This window comes from Malaclemys terrapin, chromosome 19, assembly GCF_027887155.1.
Source record: "Malaclemys terrapin pileata isolate rMalTer1 chromosome 19, rMalTer1.hap1, whole genome shotgun sequence".
Classification (NCBI taxonomy): domain Eukaryota; kingdom Metazoa; phylum Chordata; order Testudines; family Emydidae; genus Malaclemys; species Malaclemys terrapin.
In genome coordinates this window covers 4,025,101-4,045,715 of record NC_071523.1, presented here as the reverse complement: position 1 = coordinate 4,045,715, position 20,615 = coordinate 4,025,101, and the positions used below count along the sequence as shown (strand labels likewise).

At 46.0% G+C, this 20,615-nt stretch overlaps 1 protein-coding gene across 2 annotated transcripts in view; it reads right to left on the bottom strand.

Moving 5' to 3' along the window:
• Positions 1-20,615, bottom strand: part of ZBTB40 (zinc finger and BTB domain containing 40) — a 62,144-nt gene that overhangs the window by 10,606 nt on the left and 30,923 nt on the right. For both annotated transcript variants that reach the window (XM_054008831.1, XM_054008832.1), the window contains exons 6-12: positions 17,689-17,881; positions 12,730-12,866; positions 12,032-12,230; positions 10,444-10,577; positions 7,159-7,327; positions 2,946-3,362; positions 1,014-1,220 (exon numbers count right to left, since the gene is read on the bottom strand). In XM_054008831.1, coding sequence (XP_053864806.1) covers positions 1,014-1,220; positions 2,946-3,362; positions 7,159-7,327; positions 10,444-10,577; positions 12,032-12,230; positions 12,730-12,866; positions 17,689-17,881 — 1,456 coding nt within the window. The remainder of the gene's footprint in view (positions 1-1,013; positions 1,221-2,945; positions 3,363-7,158; positions 7,328-10,443; positions 10,578-12,031; positions 12,231-12,729; positions 12,867-17,688; positions 17,882-20,615) is intronic.

Below are 20,615 nucleotides of genomic sequence, written 5' to 3'. Positions count from 1 at the left end.
ATGGGAAAATCTACTGCAGAGAAGAGAGGAAGACAGGTTGCTTTCATAGATGAGGTCAGAAGAGACAACTGTGCTAGTCTGACCTCCTGCACAGCACAGGCTGTAGAACCTCCATGGTTTCAAACAGGATTGAAGAGACAAAGGGGGAAGAGTGGGGCAGAGGCCTGGGACGAGAAGGGGGGGGGGGGGGAGGAGAAGAGACAGGGACTAGGTGGGGACAACAGTATGTGCTGCCTTCCAGGTAAGATCTTGGAGCTTGTATGGGAGACAGTAGAAGTCAGGATGCCAACCCAGGGATTCCAGGAGTGGGCACTGAGGTCAGAGGAGTTTCACAGCTGTGCTTGGGACAGACTAGAGAAGCAGGAAAGCCAGCAGTAATCAAGGCAAAAGAGGACCCAGGTGGGGGATTGGCATTTCAGCAGTGGGGATGGAGAGGAAAGGGCAGGTTTAACAGACAGGGAGAAGCAGTGATTCAGCAAAGGACTCAATGAAGGGCTGAGGGGAGGAGTCAACAGACACTGGAGCTGTGGGCCCAGAAGACAGGAAGGAGAGTGGACACAGAGAACAAAGGCAGAGAGAGGGAACACGGGAAGGTCTGTTTGAGAGAGTGAGATGGCAGCTGGGCAGTGACAGGGTGATGCCAGAGGCAGCTGGGGAATGATCTGCATCAACCGCTAGTGTGGGTAGCTGAAACCATGATCAGTAGATAAGGGTAGAGAAAGGCGGGCAGTCAGGGAGACAGGCGCCAGCCAAGGACAAAAGCAGAGGAGCGGTTAAAAGGGAGGCTGAAGGAACAACCCATCAGCGAGGCAGGAGCAGCAGAGGTAGCCAGGCGTGGATGGATGAAGCGATGACTCCTCACGTATGTAAATATTAATATCCCATTCTGTAGCCAGGGCACCTGTAGTGCGGCCCTGTGCTTTAACTGCCAGGCCATGCTCCTCCTCCAAGCACACACAAAGGCACACAGGCCCTGGGCACAATGGGGATGCAGGAGGCTCCAGCAGGCTCACCCTCAGAGTGCTTCTTCTTCGTGTGATAGGCCAGGGCGGAGGCCTGTGTGAAGGTCATGAGGCAGTGCTTGCACATGAAGGGGCGGTCTCCGGTGTGCAGCCGCAGATGGTTCTTCAGGGTGGAGTTGGCCGCAAACTTGGCACCACACTCTTCGCAGGAGAAGGGCTTCTCGTCAAAGTGCTCCGTCAGCTTATGGTACTGCATTCCTGGGGGCAGGAGACCAAGGGCAGCAGTTAACACCCGGCACAAAGGTATCTGGAGAAAGGGGTAAACAGGGAGGTGGCAAAGTTTGCAGACGATACTAAGCTGCTCAAGATAGTTACGACCAAAGCAGACTGTGAAGAACTTCAAAAAGATCTCACAGAACTAAGTGATTGGGCAACAAAATGGCAAATGAAATTGAATGTGGATGAATGTAAAGTAATGCACATTGGAAAAAATAGCCCCAACTATACATACAATATGATGAGGGCTAATTTAGCTACAACTAATCAGGAAAGAGATCTTGGAGTCATGGTGGATAGTTCTTTGAAGACTTCCATGCAGTGTGCAGCGGCAGTCAAAAAAGCAAATAGGATGTTAGGAATCATTAAAAAAAGGGATAGAGAATAAGATGGAGAATATCTTATGTCCCTTATATAAATCCAAGGTATGCCCACATCTTGAATACTGCGTACAGATGTGGTCTCATCTCAAAAAAGATATACTGGCATTAGAAAAGGTTCAGAGAAGGGCAACTAAAATGATTAGGGGTTTGGAACGGGTCCCATATGAGGAGAGATTAAAGAGGCTAGGACTCTTCAGCTTGGAAAGGAGGAGACTAAGGGGGGAGATGATAGAGGTAAGTAAAATCATGAGTGGTGTGGAGAAAGTGAATAAGAAAAAGTTATTTACTTGTTCCCATAATATAAGAACTAGGGGCCACCAAATGAAATTAATGGGCAGCAGGTTTAAAACAAATAAAAGGAAGTTCTTCTTCACACAGCGCAGTCAACCTGTAGAACTCCTTGCCTGAGGAGGTTGTGAAGGCTAGGACTATACCAGGGTTTAAAAGAGAACTAGATAAATTCATGGGGATTAAGTCCATTAATGGCAATTAGCCAGGATGGGTAAGGAATGGTGTCCCTAGCCTCTGTTTGTCAGAGGGTGGAGATGAACGGCAGGAGAGAGATCACTTGATCATTACCTGTTAGGTTCACTCCCTCTGGGGCACCTGGCATGGCCACTGTCGGTAGACAGGATACTGGGCTGGATGGACCTTTGGTCTGACCCAGTATGGCCATTCTTATGTTCTTATGATATTTTGTGCAAAAGCAAGACCCCATCCCAGCCCTGACACTAGATCACCGGATGACTGCCTAACTTCACTTCAAAGGAGTTCAAAGGAGCTGATTTTCTTAGCAGCCAGCAGTCCCAAACTGCTTCCCTAGCTGCCACTTGCTGAGAGAGGAAAGAATGAATGGTAGTGAACTCCTTCTGCCCATAGAGCGATGCTACCCCATCCGCCACGCTGAGAGCAGGGAGGCTTGGGGGTGGGAGGAAAAGGAACCCAGTGTACAAGAAGCTTTGGCCCTTTCCTTACCACCAGCTGAAGAACTGAACAGGCCATCTTGCAGTGCAATTATTTCTGGAGGCCTTTTAAATTGCCAGCAGCCCCACTTTTCCTACATGAGCCTCGTGCAATGGTGGAATAAACGATCATGCAAGAAGCTGGGGCAATTAGCAGGGGAGGTGAAATGAATTGAACTGCAGTCCCCACTCCACAGTGCAGTTCAGGGCTTCTCAATCTCCCCTAGAGTCCCTAATGCATAAATGAGGGAGGGGGACTCTGATTTCAGGTGATCTAATGTGTTGTTAACATGGCCCTTACCCTGGTATCGAAGCACCTCGTCCCCTGCTGCTTGTGGAATCTCTCCCAGGTTTAACCCTACCTGAGGCATGTGCAAATTCTCTTCCACAGATGTCACATGTCACTGGGAGCCGCTTCTTCTTCTTTTTGGCTGTCCCTGCAGCTCCAGGCCCTCCGTGGGCCTCCAGCTGATGCTTTTCCAGCTCCTTCTTGGAGGTCTTGATCTCACTGCACTCTTTACACTGCACTTGCTTCCCCTTGGCCACGCGACACCGCTTCATGTGCACCTTCAGACGGCAGTAGAAATGGAAGCTCTTATCACAGGCCTTGCAGACAAAGTTCTTCTTGGAGGGAGCTTTCTCTTGGGGCTCCTTCTGCTCCTTGGTGCTTGCGCCCCCAGCCTTCTCCTCCTCCTTGTCCATAGCTTCAATCTGGGATTCACTGTTCACCTTCCACTTCCTGATTCCAGCCTTCTCCCCACTTCCCTCGGTCAGGAGCCCTGTGTGGACAACAACTCCCATTTCAGTGCTTACTGACAACTCCAGGTGCTGGCCTTCCTCACCCCATGCCTATTACGAGCTCCTTATCCTGCACTATTCTGCACAGGTGTGAACAGATGCCTGCATGCGTGCAGAACACTGTCACATCCGAATGGCAGCACTTCACACCCACTTTGTGAAGGTTGCAACGACAATATTAGGTGCAAGGAAGTGGAGCATCTGGCCTCAATTTCTCTGTAAAAAATGCCAATATCTACAGAGTGTTGGATAAAGCGACAGAGCACCTGGGCAGAATTTCAAAAGAATCCAGCTCTCATTTCAGCACCAATGAGAATAACCGGAGCTGCAGGGAACTCAGCACTTCTGAAATGGCCTCCTACTCACATGAGGGAAATTATTGTGTGGGTAAAGATTTGCAGGTTTGAGGCCTTTGTTATGATGGCACCCTAGTGGCACCAGAGATAAGGCAGCATTGAATTTTCCATTTAAAGTGAATGCAGATCCCTTAATTGAACAGGGTAAGTCCCAGGAATCCCTCTCCATCATAGCCGGGGGTGCTTCATACTCTTCTGAATAGACCTCTACTGGATTTAAAATCACTCTTTAATGCCCCCTTTCCAGAGATTCTAACAATTTTTCAAGCCCTGGCAACAGCACAATCCCAAAAGGCACAAACTGGAAAATGTACACCAGACTCCAGCCTACAGGAAAACACCCTCGGGTAATGGGTGTGGTGGAGGCAATACAAATACAAACAGTTATTTGGCTTCTTTATTATAGGTATAATTCTGCAAATCTGTGGCCATGGAAACTGGCGCAGAATTCACCCCTTGCCACAGCACTGTTCTCAGCAACTCCAGGCTGCATTTTTGGACATTTGTTTCTAACTTGGGTCGTTATGGAGTGAACCTTGCAAATACAAACTGAGTGTAACCAATGCAGTGATGTCACCCTGAGTTTGCAGGCAGCCTGAAAAACAGCGGAGAGATGTTAATTACCCGTGTATTTTAATGCACCATTAACTCTGAAACCTAAAGATGTCAATCTGTGGCATACTGACAATGTAGTGAGTGTAAAATAAACTCTAAGACGACCCTTCAGTTCACCCTCCTTTGCCAAGACAGCACCATCCACATCTCACCTCTTCCATTTTATAGTCCCACTACAGTTCCACCCGACTCCCATCCCACCGACCAAATCGACTCCCCTGACACCAGCACAGGAAGCGTCCCCCACTCACAGCACTGAGGCTCCCTGTAGCCTTCAGCACCTTAAATCATCTTAAATAGGCTTTTGTGAATAGCGCATAGACACTCTTTCGGATATGCTACAGTGAATATCCTCTAAGATATGAGCAGCAAGGAACTTGGAACTTCAGATGTTCCCAGGCCCTGGGTGAAAATCCTGACCCTACTGAAGCCAGTGGGAGTTTTGCCATTGACTTCATTGTGATCAGGATTTCACAGCCTGAACTGAACTTGCCAATGAGCTGCAATACTTATTATAGTGCATAAACTACCCGAAGAACGCACCGGAGGTGTATATGACCCATGTGCGTAAGGAAGATGCTTAGCACCCACCTCCTGTAATCTAGGTCACTGCTTGTGAGACCCCAGCAGTGGAGTGCACCCAACGAAGAAGAAATGGTTACTCAAATTACAGGAACTATAGTTCCTCAAGACGGGTTGTTCAAATATATTCCATAACCTGCCCTTCTTCCTGCTACTATGGGGTCTGATTAAGCCTGGATTCTGTACTGGCAAAGGAACGGAGCAACAGATGGGGTCACCCTGCCCTTTATGCCCTCGGTTGGGAACACCAGGACACATAGTGCACAGGCACAGCCCCCCAGCAGCCACCATTGGCCAACAGGTGCTGAACTCAAGTGCCCTGCGTACATATGCACCAAACACTGGAATAGATGTGGACAACATGTCTCAAAGAATCACCACTACTGTAAGCTAAGCGACTGTTTTCTGAGGTACTCCGAGCAACCCCACACCCATATCCCTCGACAATGATTACAGGATAGCCCGACCACAATGAGCATCAGATCTTGATGCTTCCACTATTGAGTAAAGCTGGTTGCTACCTGACATATTTCTAGTATCAAAACGTTGCTCAAAGAAGCATCAGAAGCTGTTTGTGCTCTAGCAGAGCGAGCTGTCACTCTCACTGGTGGGTCTATGTGGGCTAATTCATAGAATAAGTAGAAATCCAGTTAGGAAGCGTCTGTGTTGAAATGGCCTGACCTTTCATCTGCATAAGTTATGAACAGACTGGGGGATGCCCTAAATGCCTTAGTTCTAGCAGTGTAAAAAGAGCACCCTATGAATAGCTAGGGTGTGATGCTCAGGCTTGCCTTTGTTCGACTGCAGTTTGGGGGAAAACACAGGTAGATGTATAACCTGGTTTAGGTGGAAGTCAGAAACTACGTTCGGTATAAATTTTGGATGAGGTCTCGAGGACACCCTGTCATTATTAAAAAACATATATGGGAGCCCTACCATTAGTGCTTTTATCATCCCTACCTTCTGGTCGATGTTATTGCTATTAAAAAGTCTGTTCTGGTAGAAAGATGAAACAGAAAACATGTAACTGGTGGCTCAAAAAGTGGGCCCATTAACCCTGCCAGTACAATAATTAGATCCCTAGCAAGGGAAAGTTTTCTATCTGGAGGCTCTATCCTCATATGGCCTTCTAGGAACATTTAGTCACCATAGGGTGTGAAAAATGTGGAATACCCCTGAACTGTAGAGAGGAAAGCTGAGATGGCTGCTAGGTGGACCCTCAGAGAGCTTATCAATGACGGTAGGTACTGCAGGGTGCCTGGTACCAGAAGCAGAGATGGCAATAACTGACATTGTTGTGCCGAGATAATGAATCTTTTACACTTGGCAGAGTAAGTCTCGTAGAGTCCTTTCTACTGTGGAGGAGAATGTTTTGTATCTCATTCGAACAGATTCTCTGTACTGATGTATACCAGCCAGCATCCATGCTATGACGGATAGGGAATGTGGATCTGGATGGAGGAGCTGTCCATCTGTTTGAGATATGATATCTGTATTGGAGTTTGGATGGGTCTGAGAATCAGAACAGCCTCAGCCACGCTGACACTACCACGATCATTCTGGCTGTATCCTGCCTGAGCACCATGGATCAATGGAATTAGACGGTAACATACATACAATAGGGCCAAATTAAGAGTGCAGTGGGAAAAACAGCCTGAATGTTCAAACAACCACTCAACTGCATAGTCCTTGTGCTATAGGGCTGTCATGTCACTACAGACTTGTGCTGGACAATACTGTTATCTTAGGTCAAGCTACGAGATGGCTAATAGATTTACAATACGAACACAGAAACCTACATAGATCCAGTATCATGTGAACAGCCAGAGCTGAGATAGCGCCACGTGAAAATAAACCAGTGCACATGCAAAGCAGCTAACAAACAGCCTGAGTGTTTCCTGAGCAAAAGCCTAGCCCATGAAATCACATACAAAGGTAGTGCGTGAATCACTGACGTTAAAGATGGTCTAATAGGTGTTGACCAACCAATCTATCTCCCTGCTAATGTAGGAATGACCTTACAGTACATTTCCTAGTACATGGGGCCATGCATGAATCCACTAGGATCCCAAGCACACCTTTAGTGAATGCTCCATTCTAACAGTACAATACAGGGGTTGGGCAGGCAGCTATTCCATGCTGTGATTCCACATTAAACCACACACAGCTCCAATTACCAGAGACTGGTGTAAGCGAACTGGAGTGGCACCTGCAGGTTTCTTACCCACATGCCCCAGCTCCTGCATCACTGGCTGTAGGCCGGGGAAAGACTCATGAACAGTGCATAACAGCTGACAGATCTTGATGGCAGGTACAGACTTCTCCTGTGCAGTGCTCAGAGCTGCTTTCAAGGAGGCCTCTGAACTCTCCTTCTGAGAAGAAATACTCAGTAGCTAAAGAAACACAAGAGAGAAGAAGTAGTTACATGGCAGACAATGATATTTTTTTCATTCCTGTACTTGCTTTAGCTTGGTTTAGACCCCCTCTATGAGAAACAGAAGAACATGCCTTTCGCCACAGAGCTCAGAACATAAGAATAGCCATACTGGGTCAGACCAATGGTCCGTCTAGCCCAGTAACTCATTTCTGACAGCGGCAAGCGCCAGATACTTCAGAGGGAATGAACAAACCATGCCAATTTTGAGTGATCCATTCAGTCATCCAGTCCCAGTTTCGGGCAACTGGAAGTTTAGGGATGCCCAGAGCATGGGGTTGCATCCCTGACCATCTTGGTTAATAGACGTTGATGGACCTGTCCTCCATGAACTTCTCTAATTCTTTTTTGAACCCAGTTATACTTTTGGCCTTCACAACATCCCCTGGCAACAAAGTTCTACAGATTGACTGTGAGTTGTGTGAAGAAGTACCTTCTCTTGTTTGTTTTAAACCTGCTGCCTATTAATTACATTTGGTGACCCTAAGTTGTGTTATGTGAAGGGGTAAATAACACTTGAAATGATAACGCTTTCTCCACACCATTTGTGATTTTATAGATCTCTATCATATCCCTTAGTCATCTCTTTTCTAAAATGAGCAGTCCCAGACTTTTTAATCTTTCCTCATATGGAAGCTGTTCCCTACCCCATCATTTTTTTGCCCTTCTCTGCTTTTCCAATTCTAATATATCTTTTTTGAGGTGAGACAACAAGAACTGCACACAATATTCAAGGTGTGTGTACCATGAATTTATACAGTGGCATTATGATGTTTTCTGTCTTATTATCTATCCTTTTCCTCATGGGTCTGAACAATGTTAGCTTTTTTGACTGCCGCTGCATATTGAGCAGACGTTTTCAGAGAACTATCCACGATGACTCCAAAATCGCTTTCTTGAGTGGTAACAGCTAAGTTAGACCCCATCATTTCGTATGTATAGTTTGGATTATTTTTTTCCATTTTTTTCCAATTACTTTGCACTTACCAAAACTGAATTTCATCTGCCATTTTGTCACCCAGTCAAGTGAGATCCCTTTGTAACTCTTTGCAGTCAGCTTTGGACTTAACTATCTTCAGTAGTTTAGCATTGTCTGCAAATTTTGTTCAGCCCTTTTTCCACATCATTTATGAATATGTGGAATAGCACGCGTCAGTACAGATCCTTGGGGTACCCCGCTATTTACCTCTCTTCATTGTGAAAATTGACCATTTATTTCTACTCTTGGTTTCCTATTTTTTAACCAGTTACTGATTCATGGGAGTACCTTCCTTCTTATCCCATGACTGTTTACTTTGCTTAAGAGTCCTTGCCAAAGGCTTTCTGGAAATCAAAATACACTACACCCACTGTATCAGTCTTATCCACATGCTTGTTGACTCCCTCAAAGAATTCTAATAGATTGGTGAGGCATGATTTCCCTTTACAAAAGCCATGTTGCCTCTTCCCCACATATTGTGTTGATCTATGTGTCCAATAATTCTGTTCTTTACTATAGTTTCTACTAATTTGTCTGGTACAGAATCTGACAGATTGCAGCAAATATCTGCTCCCCATGTAGGTACTTACAGACTGTGATCAAGTCACCCCTTAGCTTTCTCTTTGTTGAGCTAAATCCATTAATACCTGTGCCATCAGACACAACTACTGCTGCCACCAATAGGCTCCCTGGCCTGTAATTGCCATGATTGCCTCTGAAGCCTTTTTTAAAAATAGGTGTTACATTAGCCATCCTCCAGTCATCTGGAACAGAGGCCGATTTCAATGATAGGTTACATACCACAGTTAGTAGTTTTTCAATTTCATATTTGAGTTCCTTCAGAACTTTTGGGTGAATACCATCTGGGCCTGGTGACTTATTACTGTTTAATTTATCAATTTGTTCCAAAACCTCCTCTACTGCTGACTTTTGTTTGGCAGATATTGTGTTTTACTTAGTTGATAACTCTGCACCAGCGAAAGGGCTTCTGGGGATTTAAAAAAAAAGACGAGGTTACAGTACTTCAAGTGTTCAACTGGCTGCTTTTGGACTGAGCCAAACTAGCACTGCTGCTCTAAGGAAGTGGGGACCATTTCGATCCCCAATAGCTTATTTTCCTTGAGGGTAATGACATTGTTAGCTAACTGGTAACTCCAGCCTTTCATTGGGCGATAGCCTGGATGTGCTGTGATTTATAGGCCATTAAAGTCAAATCATTCCAGTGACCTCTGGGCATTTCCTTCCCCTTCAACCCTGATCCCATGGTACCATACCCACTGTAGCTCTTCTTGGCCATAGAAACACAAACTGTGTACGGGATAAGCAACGGCATGGAAAGAGTTGAGGCTGTTACTAGGGGGTCTGCATGAGGCCAAGGCTTGAGAGAACTGTCCATTCTGACAAATATTTATAGTCAGTCTAAACACCACCAAATCCCCGGAGAGGCTGCAACATCAATTATCAAGAGCAGAGCTGATCAGCGCAGGCTGCTCCGTGAATAAATTTCGCCCGCCAGCTAGCCAGCCGCTGAGGAGCCCAGCACTTGCTTCTGCCTCTTTAGTTCTACAGGCTCGATGTGGCCTAGTCTCCCTTTCCTAGAGGTGAATGCCAAGGTGGGCTTGCCAACATTACATGACAGCTAAAATCCACCAAGTCACAGCAACAGCCATATCATTCTCAGCACGTCCCCTATGAATACTTCACTTGGATGACAGGCAGTCTGGAAGCTGCTGACCCACAGGACAGTCCACACCGTGCTAGTTGCCAGCTGTGCTTTCCATAAGGCATCTATGCCGCTTTGCAGAGCTGAGCTGGTACTATATGTCAGGGCACCCACATTTTGCTCAAATGAGGGCCTATTGGTAACTTCCCAGGAGCCAGAGATGCATGCAGACCTTGCATAAAATGTTTGGCATCCCCACATTCTAAGAGAAGGGTAGCTCTGAGAACACAGATGCCAGCATGCCATGCTCTACTCTGATCTAAGTGGTTTCAACTTGGATCAGGATGGAACATTTCAAGCTAGGAAGATCATGAGATGTACATTGCACTAAAGCAGAGGACAGCTGTGGGCTACCTTACCACCCCACCAGTACCTCTTTCACCGCCTCGGTGAGGCCCACTTCTCCCGGAGCCAAGCCCTCCAGTCCAGCTCTCTGCTTGATGGCCTCCGAGATCAGCTTGCTGTGTCTCAGTATTATCTCGATGGCTGTGCTTTCACTGGTGGCCACTGAAGGATGAGAAGATATTAAGAATGGAGGGGGTTCCTGCAGGCTCTCTCATCTCTATTCACCCCATTTCAGACAGGGGCCCCTCCCTCAGTGGGAATGCCTCCCTTTGGGAGCGGGGGGAGGGTGAACGACTAAGGTGCAGACTTTGGTGGCATTAGTTATGGCTGTGAAAACACCATCCAAGAACAAATCCAACTAGAAGTAAAGCAGGAGTGACAGTTTTCAACGCTTGTCCACTTTGGAGGGTGGGGTGAGAACAGGTTTCCTGATTTTTTGGAAGGAATTTCTTTAAAGAACACTGTCAATTTAAGCAATCATCACACTTCTCTCTGAGTGCATCCTGCCTGCTTCTGTAACCAGCAGTGCTGCAGTGGAAGAGATTAGAGGATAAATATATTTTCTCTAGTTTTTCCAGTGTGTTTACGTGGTACATTTAACAGCAGTTTGTGTACAGTCAGCTTCACTCTTTCCCAGCATTGTGAATCAGCCAGCTGAACTCCACTCTTGTTTGTGTGAGATTATTATTCAGTAATTGGGGAAAGAAAATAATTTTAAAGTAGAAAAATGTGATTATAGTTGGCAGGGAAACTCAGGGGAAGAAGTAAGTTCTAGAGAGACAGGCAGTGGACTTGTGCCAGCTGCGGCCTTGGATTTACCATTAGCTTATGTTTTCAAACTGATAGGGTTTCAGTTTGATGGTACCTCTTGAATTCTTTCAAATCATTTTTTCCCTGAAAGTGCTAACCAGGTGCAGGGAGGTGAGACACTTGCATTGCTGTTACCTGGCAAGGGGGTGGGGGTGGGAGGAGAACCGAGTCAGGGAAAGACAAACACCCTCCCCAGGCCTCAAAAGCTTTGCTAATTTCTAGAGACAAATGATGCGTTGTTTGAAAGAGTTCAGTAAATATCAGTTCTCCAATCCTGCTGTGCCCCCTTATCTCTCATTTCAATGAACAATACGCTGCACAATTCTAGCAACGCATCACACCACATGGAAAGCTGTTGTTCTGGTGTTTCCGGCCCCAACTATAAAGAGGGTGTGCTGGAAGTCACACAAGATGGCTTTTGCCATTTTCCCCAGCCAAGTTAGAGGGTGTCCCAGGGGATTCAGACAAGCAGCAGATGCTTATCTGACCTCTAAAGTGTTTAGTCACCACTTCACTGGACTGGGGTGAGAGTTGATGTACATCACTACATCTGAAGCGGGGGGGAGTGCAGGAAGTGAGAAGATCTGGTGGGATCTGAGAGGAAAGCATAGGAGGAAAGTAGACTGAGTGAGATCTGTGAGGATTTGTTGTTGACTGGGGGAGGTTGGATCTGTAGATAATCCACATCTGATGTCTGCGGGGATGGGGGGAGAAGGATTTGGTGGGAACAGTGAGAAAGGCACCTCAGGGAGGATCTGATGGGATCTAGAAGGAAAGTATCTTTGTCCAGAGTACAATATCACTACCTGTTTGGAAGAAAAACTCTGCATCGGGTTCCTTCCGGATTTCCTCAAGGAGCAGGTTCAGCGGAAGCTCTGCCTCTCGCGCTGCCAGTAGCAGCTGCCAAACGGCAGTCACCGACACAGTTTGTTCTTCCAGTGCTGCAGATACCAGTGAGCTGAAACCCCTCGAGCCAGTCTCCCTCTTCACAATCTGTTCCATTACCTTCAAGAGACAGGCACCAAGACACTAAGAGGAACTTCTATGCATCTGCCACAGACTAGCCAACTACCCATCTGCCTGCTGGAGATCTGGACTCTCATTTTTCTATTGTCCTGCTGAGACCTATACCAGGAACATGTGTCACGTGACCAAAATGCTTGAGCCCTGCAGCAGCTAATGTGCAGCCAGACTGGGTGCTTACAGGAGCACCAATGTGCGATGAGACATGGCAACAACAAGAGAAACTGAAGCCATTCCCTCGGCTGTGGAGCGAGTAGTTGCTGTTTGAGAACTTTTAGCTTCATGAATCCATCTTTTGTTGTGTTCTGCTGCACCTGGTGGAAGCTAAAGAGACATTAACTCAACATCTGCAGTAAAAAAAAAACCTACACCATGTTGCAATGATGAATGTAATAATCGGGTCCTCTCTAGCCTTCCTCATACAAATCAGGGTTTAGGATACCATGCTCTAGTCAAATACAAAGACAGACAATCCTCTCACCTCCCTTTCTCCAGGAGCTAAGTTTTGTGCAGCTGAGATCCCTCGCAGCAGCATCTCTGTGTCCATGAAGAGCTCTGCAAAGTTTTCTTGGTATCGTTTCAGTAGTTGGGTCCCATAATCCTCTGGGGTCCATCTGGCTGAATGCAAATGAAAACAACAGTTCAATATGTTGTACCTTTCTGATGCTCAGAGCTAAGGGGATAAAGCAGATAAGGGGCCACACTGGCACACTAAGTTACTGCAGTAGCCTTTCACTTGGGACACCTGGGTCCAAATCCAAGCACAAGGGAAAAATAGGTTTCAGTTCTAGTCACTAATGATCTGTAATCTGAAAATTGAGGGAAGCACAGATTCTCCTCACAAGAGCCTTGGGGGCCAGGGAGTTGCAGGACAGGTCTGAGGTGTCTTGGTAGTACTGTGGTACGAATAACAGAGGGTAGATACTCCAGATCAGGATGGACGGTCACTAGCAGAGCTCCAGGGATCAGAAGGAATGGACGGTAGCAGGTGTGAGGTGCACTGGCTGAGCTGTGTAACAGAAGTTTGCAGTGTCCACCTGCCCTCTAGTTAGGTCTAGCCAAGTGCTATTAGCCATTCAGTTGTCTGAGTTCTACACTTATCCATATAAAAGGAAACATTATAAACTATACAGTGTGTGTATACACATAAGTCTCTTGGCTGCAGATAGCTATTCCTAGTCTATTCAAAGCATCAGTCACAGTCCTCCTAGTTCAGAAGATCAAAGGCTCAGCTTCTGGCCAAGGCCAACAGACCTTGTAGTCTAGCATATGAAGACAATACTGTGAGATGATCCTTCACAGTGTCTCCTTTTGATTCCCCTGTAGTTAGAAAGTTCCACTGCTGGCTTTTAGTTGTCATTACATTGAGGGGGCCTATGGTCTATTAGTCACAGCCTTTGAGTAACTCATCTCTTCAGTTAACCCTTCTTCAGGTGTGTACAAGTAATATATTAAATACACTACACCATTTCCCAAACAACCACATGGCCAAGATAATCTGGGTCTGGGTGGGCTGGGTTATCTTTGATGAAAATATTTAGGGGAAAGTAAAACAAATTGTGGATTGCAAACCAGCAGCCAAACACAAATAAACAAACAAATAAATAAATAAATAGCCTCTTCTGAAGACTTAAGAAATGATGAACCTAGAATGCCACATTCCATTGTATGCACATCAATACCAGGACATAGGTGAACACTTGAGTGCATCAGGAAACAGCACCAATGTGATTCAGATGCTGAAGGAAGGAATGAGTTACAATTACAGAGCTCTTGAGGAATAGAGAGAGAGTCTCAAAGAATTGGAAATGTCTGCACTATAAGACAGAGCACAACTCTTTAGGGTGGCGAAAGGGGCAATGGGAGTTAATGGATGAAATTAAGAAAAGGAAGATTCAGAGTGAGCATCAGGAAAAATTTCATGCCAGTGAATTCAATGAGACAGTGGCCTGGTCTCCAGGGAAGCGGTGAAAGCCTCATTGCCCAGTCTAGCTTTAAATGTAGCACCCTGGAGCTGTATGGAACAATCCTGCACTGAGCAGGGAGCTGGGCTAAGAGCTAGTAGGTTTTTTCTCATATTTAATGTTTAAGATTTCATTAAACAAACATTAATTCTTAGAATTTATTCCAACCCTTGTAATCATGTCAAGCTCTGAAAATGCATGCACGCTTAGTACAGGTCACTTAAACTCTGTCCACAGCAATAAGGTACATTTCACATCACAGTAATACTGTACCAAATCCAGAGCTGTTCAATTTGACACAGTGCGGTATCAGTGGACTCTCCCTCGCTCTTTATTTCCATGGTAAAGAACATTGTGCTTCTATTTATTCCAATTTCAGGATATGCAACGCATGTAATGAAGGAATGCTCCTCCCTGGAATGGGTATTACCACTAGATAATTAACCACATTCGGAGTCTGATGTTTCAAGGGAAGCAATGATGCTCAACAAATGATGAGGCAAACTGTCTGCCTGGAATGTTTGTCACAGGGATTTATCGGTATTATGAGCACAAATTTGCTTTCTATTAAACATTCATTTACATTTCACTGCATTTCAATTTAGTTTGTAATTTTTAAGTGGGTTCAGCACTGATGAAAAATGCTGGTCTATTTGAAGACCGAGGCCCACGTAGGACAGAAGGTCCAATCCCACTCAAATGAGGGATGGTCCCCAGAGCTCAAAAAACAACACTCCATGGGACAAGTAACAAAAAAAACCAGGGACACGTGTCAGAGTCAAAGGTTCAGAACAATGAGGGGAGGGATAGCTCAGTGGTTTGAGCATTGGCCTGCTAAACCCAGGGTTGAGAGTTCAATCCTTGAGGGGGCCACTTAGGGATCTGGGGCAAAATCAGTACTTGGTCCTGCTAGTGAAGGCAGGGGGCTGGACTCTATGACCTTTCAAGGTCCCTTCCAGTTCTAGGAGATAGGATATTTCCATTAATTTAAAGGTACTGGATAGAGACAGTGAGCAGAATATTCCAGATAACGTCCACTGCCCTGCAAGGGAATCTGGATATTGCGAAAGGGAACTCTGCCCAGAGATGTAAACAAATGAGATAAAGGAAGCTGGCCCCATGGTTGCAAAGAACCCCTCACCCAACCTCCATTTCCTGGATTCATGTGTGGCCACGGTGACCAGCATCAGGAGGCAGCTGAGGAGGTAAGTTCCCTCTAAGCTGTGCGGCCATGCAGCAGGCTATCAAGGGCCGTGCAGGCAGGGAGAGGTGCCCCAGCCCCGCCAGAGCTGCCATGGCTCGGGAGAAGCACCCGGCCCCGAGCTGCTGCAGCGAGAGGACTGGGGGAAGTCCTCTCTCCCTGCCGCAGTCTGCACCCTCAACCCTCTGCCCCACCCTGAGCCCACACCCACACTCTGAACCCCTCGGCCCCACCCCTGCCACACATCTGCCTCCATATTGGTGCACATAACAAAATTCATTCTGTACATGGACGTAAGAAATGAGAGGGAACACTGCTGAGGAGGAGGTGCTGGGACTCTGTGCAGCCATGGACAGGGAGTGTCTAAATAGAAAACGTGCAGGGAGAAGTGCAGCCAGAACCTCAGCAGGAGGTTCTAGAGGAGCCAGACTAGGGGCTGCAATGGGGCGGAGGTAGGCATCCGCCAGGGTCTCCTATGTGGGATCGACTGCCTTGGAGCCTGAAATCTTTCACAGAAGTGACCACATTCACAGTGGTTATTTGGGAGCTATACTCTTTTCTCCCCAATGCTGTGGTGCTCCATACTTCCGTGGTCTCCAGCTGCAATTACACTTTGAGACTGGCCAGCCACCTACTCCAAACCGCAGCTGTGGCAAAACACAGCAGCACAACTACTCAAAGGCTTTGCACCCAACAGATACTAATGCAGGCTCAAGGACTCCAGCAGCAGCCATCACATAGGGACTGCTTCAAAGGTCTCATTACTACCACACACCGATTCTTAAACACAGTAACAGCTCCAGTCTACGTGACAGCCAACCAGTCACCCTATGACTGTCCCTGGGAAGGAACTACTGAGTCTCCCATGTTACTATATCAGCACTGACCTGTGATGCAGGAAAGCCCCTCCCTTTTAACTTACTCCACGACACATCTGTGCGACCCTCCTGGGCAAGGCCAAACACCAATTCTAGATTAGATTATTGGAGCTGGATTTTCATAGGGCTACATTATAAACTTACAAAACAAACTGTATAAATGACGACTAAATACTGCAGCCACTAATGGAAAGAGCTCCAAACGTGGCCTGGGTTCAGTGTGGGAACCTACATTTCATATGGTCATTAATGATGTGGAAGGTGTAACTGTTTAAGTGGCCCATCTGCTGCAGAGGTTATAGCTTTGCCCACTCTCCAGCTCTGGTTCTTTCTTTAGTTGTGTATATTATATCTAGCTCTCTTATAAAATCCTATAAGATCCTGAGAGAGATCTCAGGGACACCCATCAGCCCTGCGGAGACTGTAGTGCTTATATGCTCTGCAGAACCAAAGAGACTCCTGTGGAATTTAGTGGGTCAGATTTTCAGCTGACACTAAACTGGGAGGAGTGGTAGTGACTCTGGAGGATAGGAATAGGATACAGAGGGACCTAGACAAATTAAAGGATTGGGCCAAAAGAAATCTGATGAGGTTCAACAAGGACAAGGACATCTGCAGGGTTCTGCACTTAGGACGGAAGAATCCCATGCACTGCTACAGACTAGGGACCGAATGGCTAGGCAGCAATTCTGCAGAAAAGGACCTAGGGGTTACAGTGGATGAGAAGCTGGATATGAGTCAACAGTGTGCCCTTGTTGCCAAGAAGGCTAGCAGCATTTTGAGCTGTATAAGTAGGGGCATTGCCAGCAGATCGAGGAACGTGATCATTCCCCTCTATTCGACATTGGTGAGGCCTCATTTGGAGTATTGTGTCCAGTTTCGGGCCCCACACTACAAGAAGGATGTGGAAAAATTGGAAAGAGTCCAGCAGAGGACAACAAAAATGATTAGGGGTCTGGAGCACATGACTTATGAGGAGAGCCTGAGGGAACTGGGATTGTTTAGTCTACAGAAGAGAAGAATGAGGGGGGATCTGATAGCTGCTTTCAATTACCTGAAAGGGGGTTCCAAAGAGGATGGATCTAGACTGTTCTCAGTGGTACCAGATGACAGAACAAAGAGTAATGGTCTCAAGTTGCAGTGGGGGAGGTTTAGGTTGGATATTAGGAAAAACTTTTTCACTAGAAGGGTGGTGAAGCACTGGAATGGGTTACCTAGGGAGGTGATGGAATCTCCTTCCTTAGAGGTTTTTAAGGTCAGGCTTGACAAAGCCCTGGCTGGGATGATTTAGTTGGTGTTGGTCCTGCTTTGAGCAGGGGGTTGGACTAGATGACCTCCTGAGGTCCCTTCCAACCCTGATATTCTATGATTCTTTGTTGAGCTAAATCCATTAATACCTGTGCCATCAGACACAACTGCTGCTGCCACCAAATTGTCTAGCAGAAGGTGCAGATCAGGGAATGATGCTTTTACAGCCCCAAGGAGTTTTACCAAGCTCTCAGCTTTCAGGGTCTTCTCTTCCACCACCTTCCTGAGCAGATTCTCCATTGCCTCCCTGTGGGAGCTGCCTTCACAGCAATCCAGAATCACCTGCAGGAACAAGCAAACAACCAGTTATGAGAAATTCCTAATGACTCTTATGTCTGAATGACTCAAGATGGCCTAAAATGGTATAAGATTACACAATGCTCTATTAGTTTTGTATAATCTTTTTATACTTTTTCTAGTATTGCATTTACTGTATCCATTGCTTCAGCTGTATTTGACATCACACTCTGAAGTCTTTATAAGGTGCCTGTAACTTTGGTATCTAAGCATACTATATGTGACTGAAGAATAGGTTGTGAGAAAACACGTCTGGAGGACAAAGACTGAACTGGGGAGGGTGGTCCCAGGCTGAAGGAGACTTCCAGCCTGTATATGGAAGATCTGTAACCTGCTTGTATTATCTATCAGGGTGAGACACTGCTTGATTCAAATCCCATCTAGTTTATAGAACTCAGATTGTATTTTACTTTTATTTCTTAGGTAACCAACTTTGATCTGTGCGCTTATCACTTACAATCTGTCTTTCTGTAGTTAATAAACCTGTTTTATATATTACCTAAAACAGTGCTTTTTGGTTGAAGTACTTGGGAAATCTGCTCAGGTTGTAAGGGCTTGTGGACATCCACTTATCTTTGTAGATGTGGCGGACTGAGTAATAAACTTACAGTGGTCAGGCTTCTGACCAGGGCAAGATGGTACAGCTCTGGAATGTGAGGCTGGGAAGCTCGGGGGAATTGGCTGGAGTCTCTCTATTGCTGGTTCATGAGTGGCTGGCGGAAGCATTCATGTAACGCAGTTGGGTGGGCCCCTACCTGTGGATGTCTATGTAAGTGCAATACCTGGAGAGGTTTTCAGCTTGTCACAGCATCACAGTGTGAGAGGGAGCCATAGTTGGTGGCACAGAGGGCTCAGTGGCACCTAGTTCCAGGTGGCACCTTGGGGAACCCCGTCACATAGGTATATGTAGTTTATTGACCTCCCTCTATGCACAAGGTCAGATTACGTTTTTCCACTGAACCTGGCACTTAGAGTTGGTCAAAAAATGGAAAACATTTCTGACAAAGAATTTCCATGTTATTTTCATTCTGCAGGTTCCAAAAAGATTGTTCATTTATTCAAAATAAATTTCCTTTTTAAAAAAATTTTGATTTTAGGTTTTTTTGGTTTGTTTTTTCAGGTATTTTTCTTTCATTGCTCCTGGAAAATGGGTGGAAGGGAGAGAAACCTTATTATTTTAATAAATACCTTCTTTGTTAACAGTGATTTATTTATGAGACCCAGCCATGGACCATCCCTTATGCATAGTATAGCAAATACCTAGCACAAGATTAGAAACACTCTCTGAATACAAGATTGCACTTCCCGAATACAGGCGGTAGCCGAAGAGATGGTCTTTTCACAAGGAATAACAGATACCACATTCCAAACACGGGCAAGCAGGGGTACTATGCAAGAAAACCCTTTACAAACAGTAGACTCTACGTTCCTCGGCTGTCAGCAAATAGCTGTGAAACCCACTGGCAAAGTGTGTCTCATCTCCTCCTGCTACTGCTACCAATTACTCTGTTAGCTCAAGTTGTAGATCTGTGCTGTGGCTATTAAAACGTCCAGACCCTGCTGATGACCCAGCCTGGGGGTCGGTATGGTTCTACTTGATAGAATTTTTGTTTTTTCCATCTGTTTTTTAAATTAGGAAACTGCATCAAAAAATGATGTTAAAAGAATATTATGATTGAAAAGTCAAGCTCTCACAAGTTAGGAAATGCCAGAGTTAGGGTTGCACATGCAAACCTAATTCATCCCCCTTGTCTATATGCATTATGATAGTATGTGATCATGTAATTAAAAGCTATTGTTTCCATGGGACCCCGGTCTCATTCAATGCATAGGATGGAACTGCTCTCGGGGTGAATCAGGGTTGTGGGGGGGTGGGGGGGGAAGAAGAAGAAGAGAAAGTTACTCTCCTTGTGCAGAAACGTAAGTGCTTCAAGATGTGTGTCCCTGTGGGTGCTCCACTTTAGGTGTTCGTGCGCTCATAATTAGAGATTTATGGTAGCAGCGCTTGGTTGGGTCATGCTCGGTCCCCATCTCACGCCACTTCAGGAGACTAATTGGCGCTGTGCGACCAACCCCCTCTCTGTTCCTTCTCTACTGCAGAGCACTAGTGCGAAACTCCAAAGTAGAGGGGAGGAGGGAGGATAGTGGTCGCACAACTCCAGTTAACTGCCTGAAGCAGCACAAGACGGAGACTGCACACGTGCAACCCAACTGGGCACTGCTACCATCAATCTCCGAGTATGAGCTCGGGGCGCCCATAGGGACATCACTCGAAGAAGTCTGCATTACATTTTACAGTTTCATAAATAAAACAAAAACACACCACTACAAAGAACAAAAAACACAACAGAAGTTTTGGGAGAGTGCTTAAGACTTCAACAACAACAAAAATTGTTTTATAACAAAAAAAATTGAAAAATTTCAGCTAGCTCCATTTGCTCTTAATGCATACAGATCTACACTCCTGATGCAGCATCAAGGACCAAGAGCTCAGATCCATGTAACCTCTTGGAGCATCTGTGCCTCAAGCCTTGTAATACCTGTGGTGGATGCTCAGTGCTTTACTACATTCACGTGACCCTTCCTTCTCATGTACCCACTCCCAGTTAACCACGGCTCCTTCAATGGAGGAAGTTTACCAAACATCGGGCTAATCTCTAAATCCAGGAGGGGTAAACCTGGGATTCTGATAACAGCACCTTCTCTGGCCTTCTAGAAT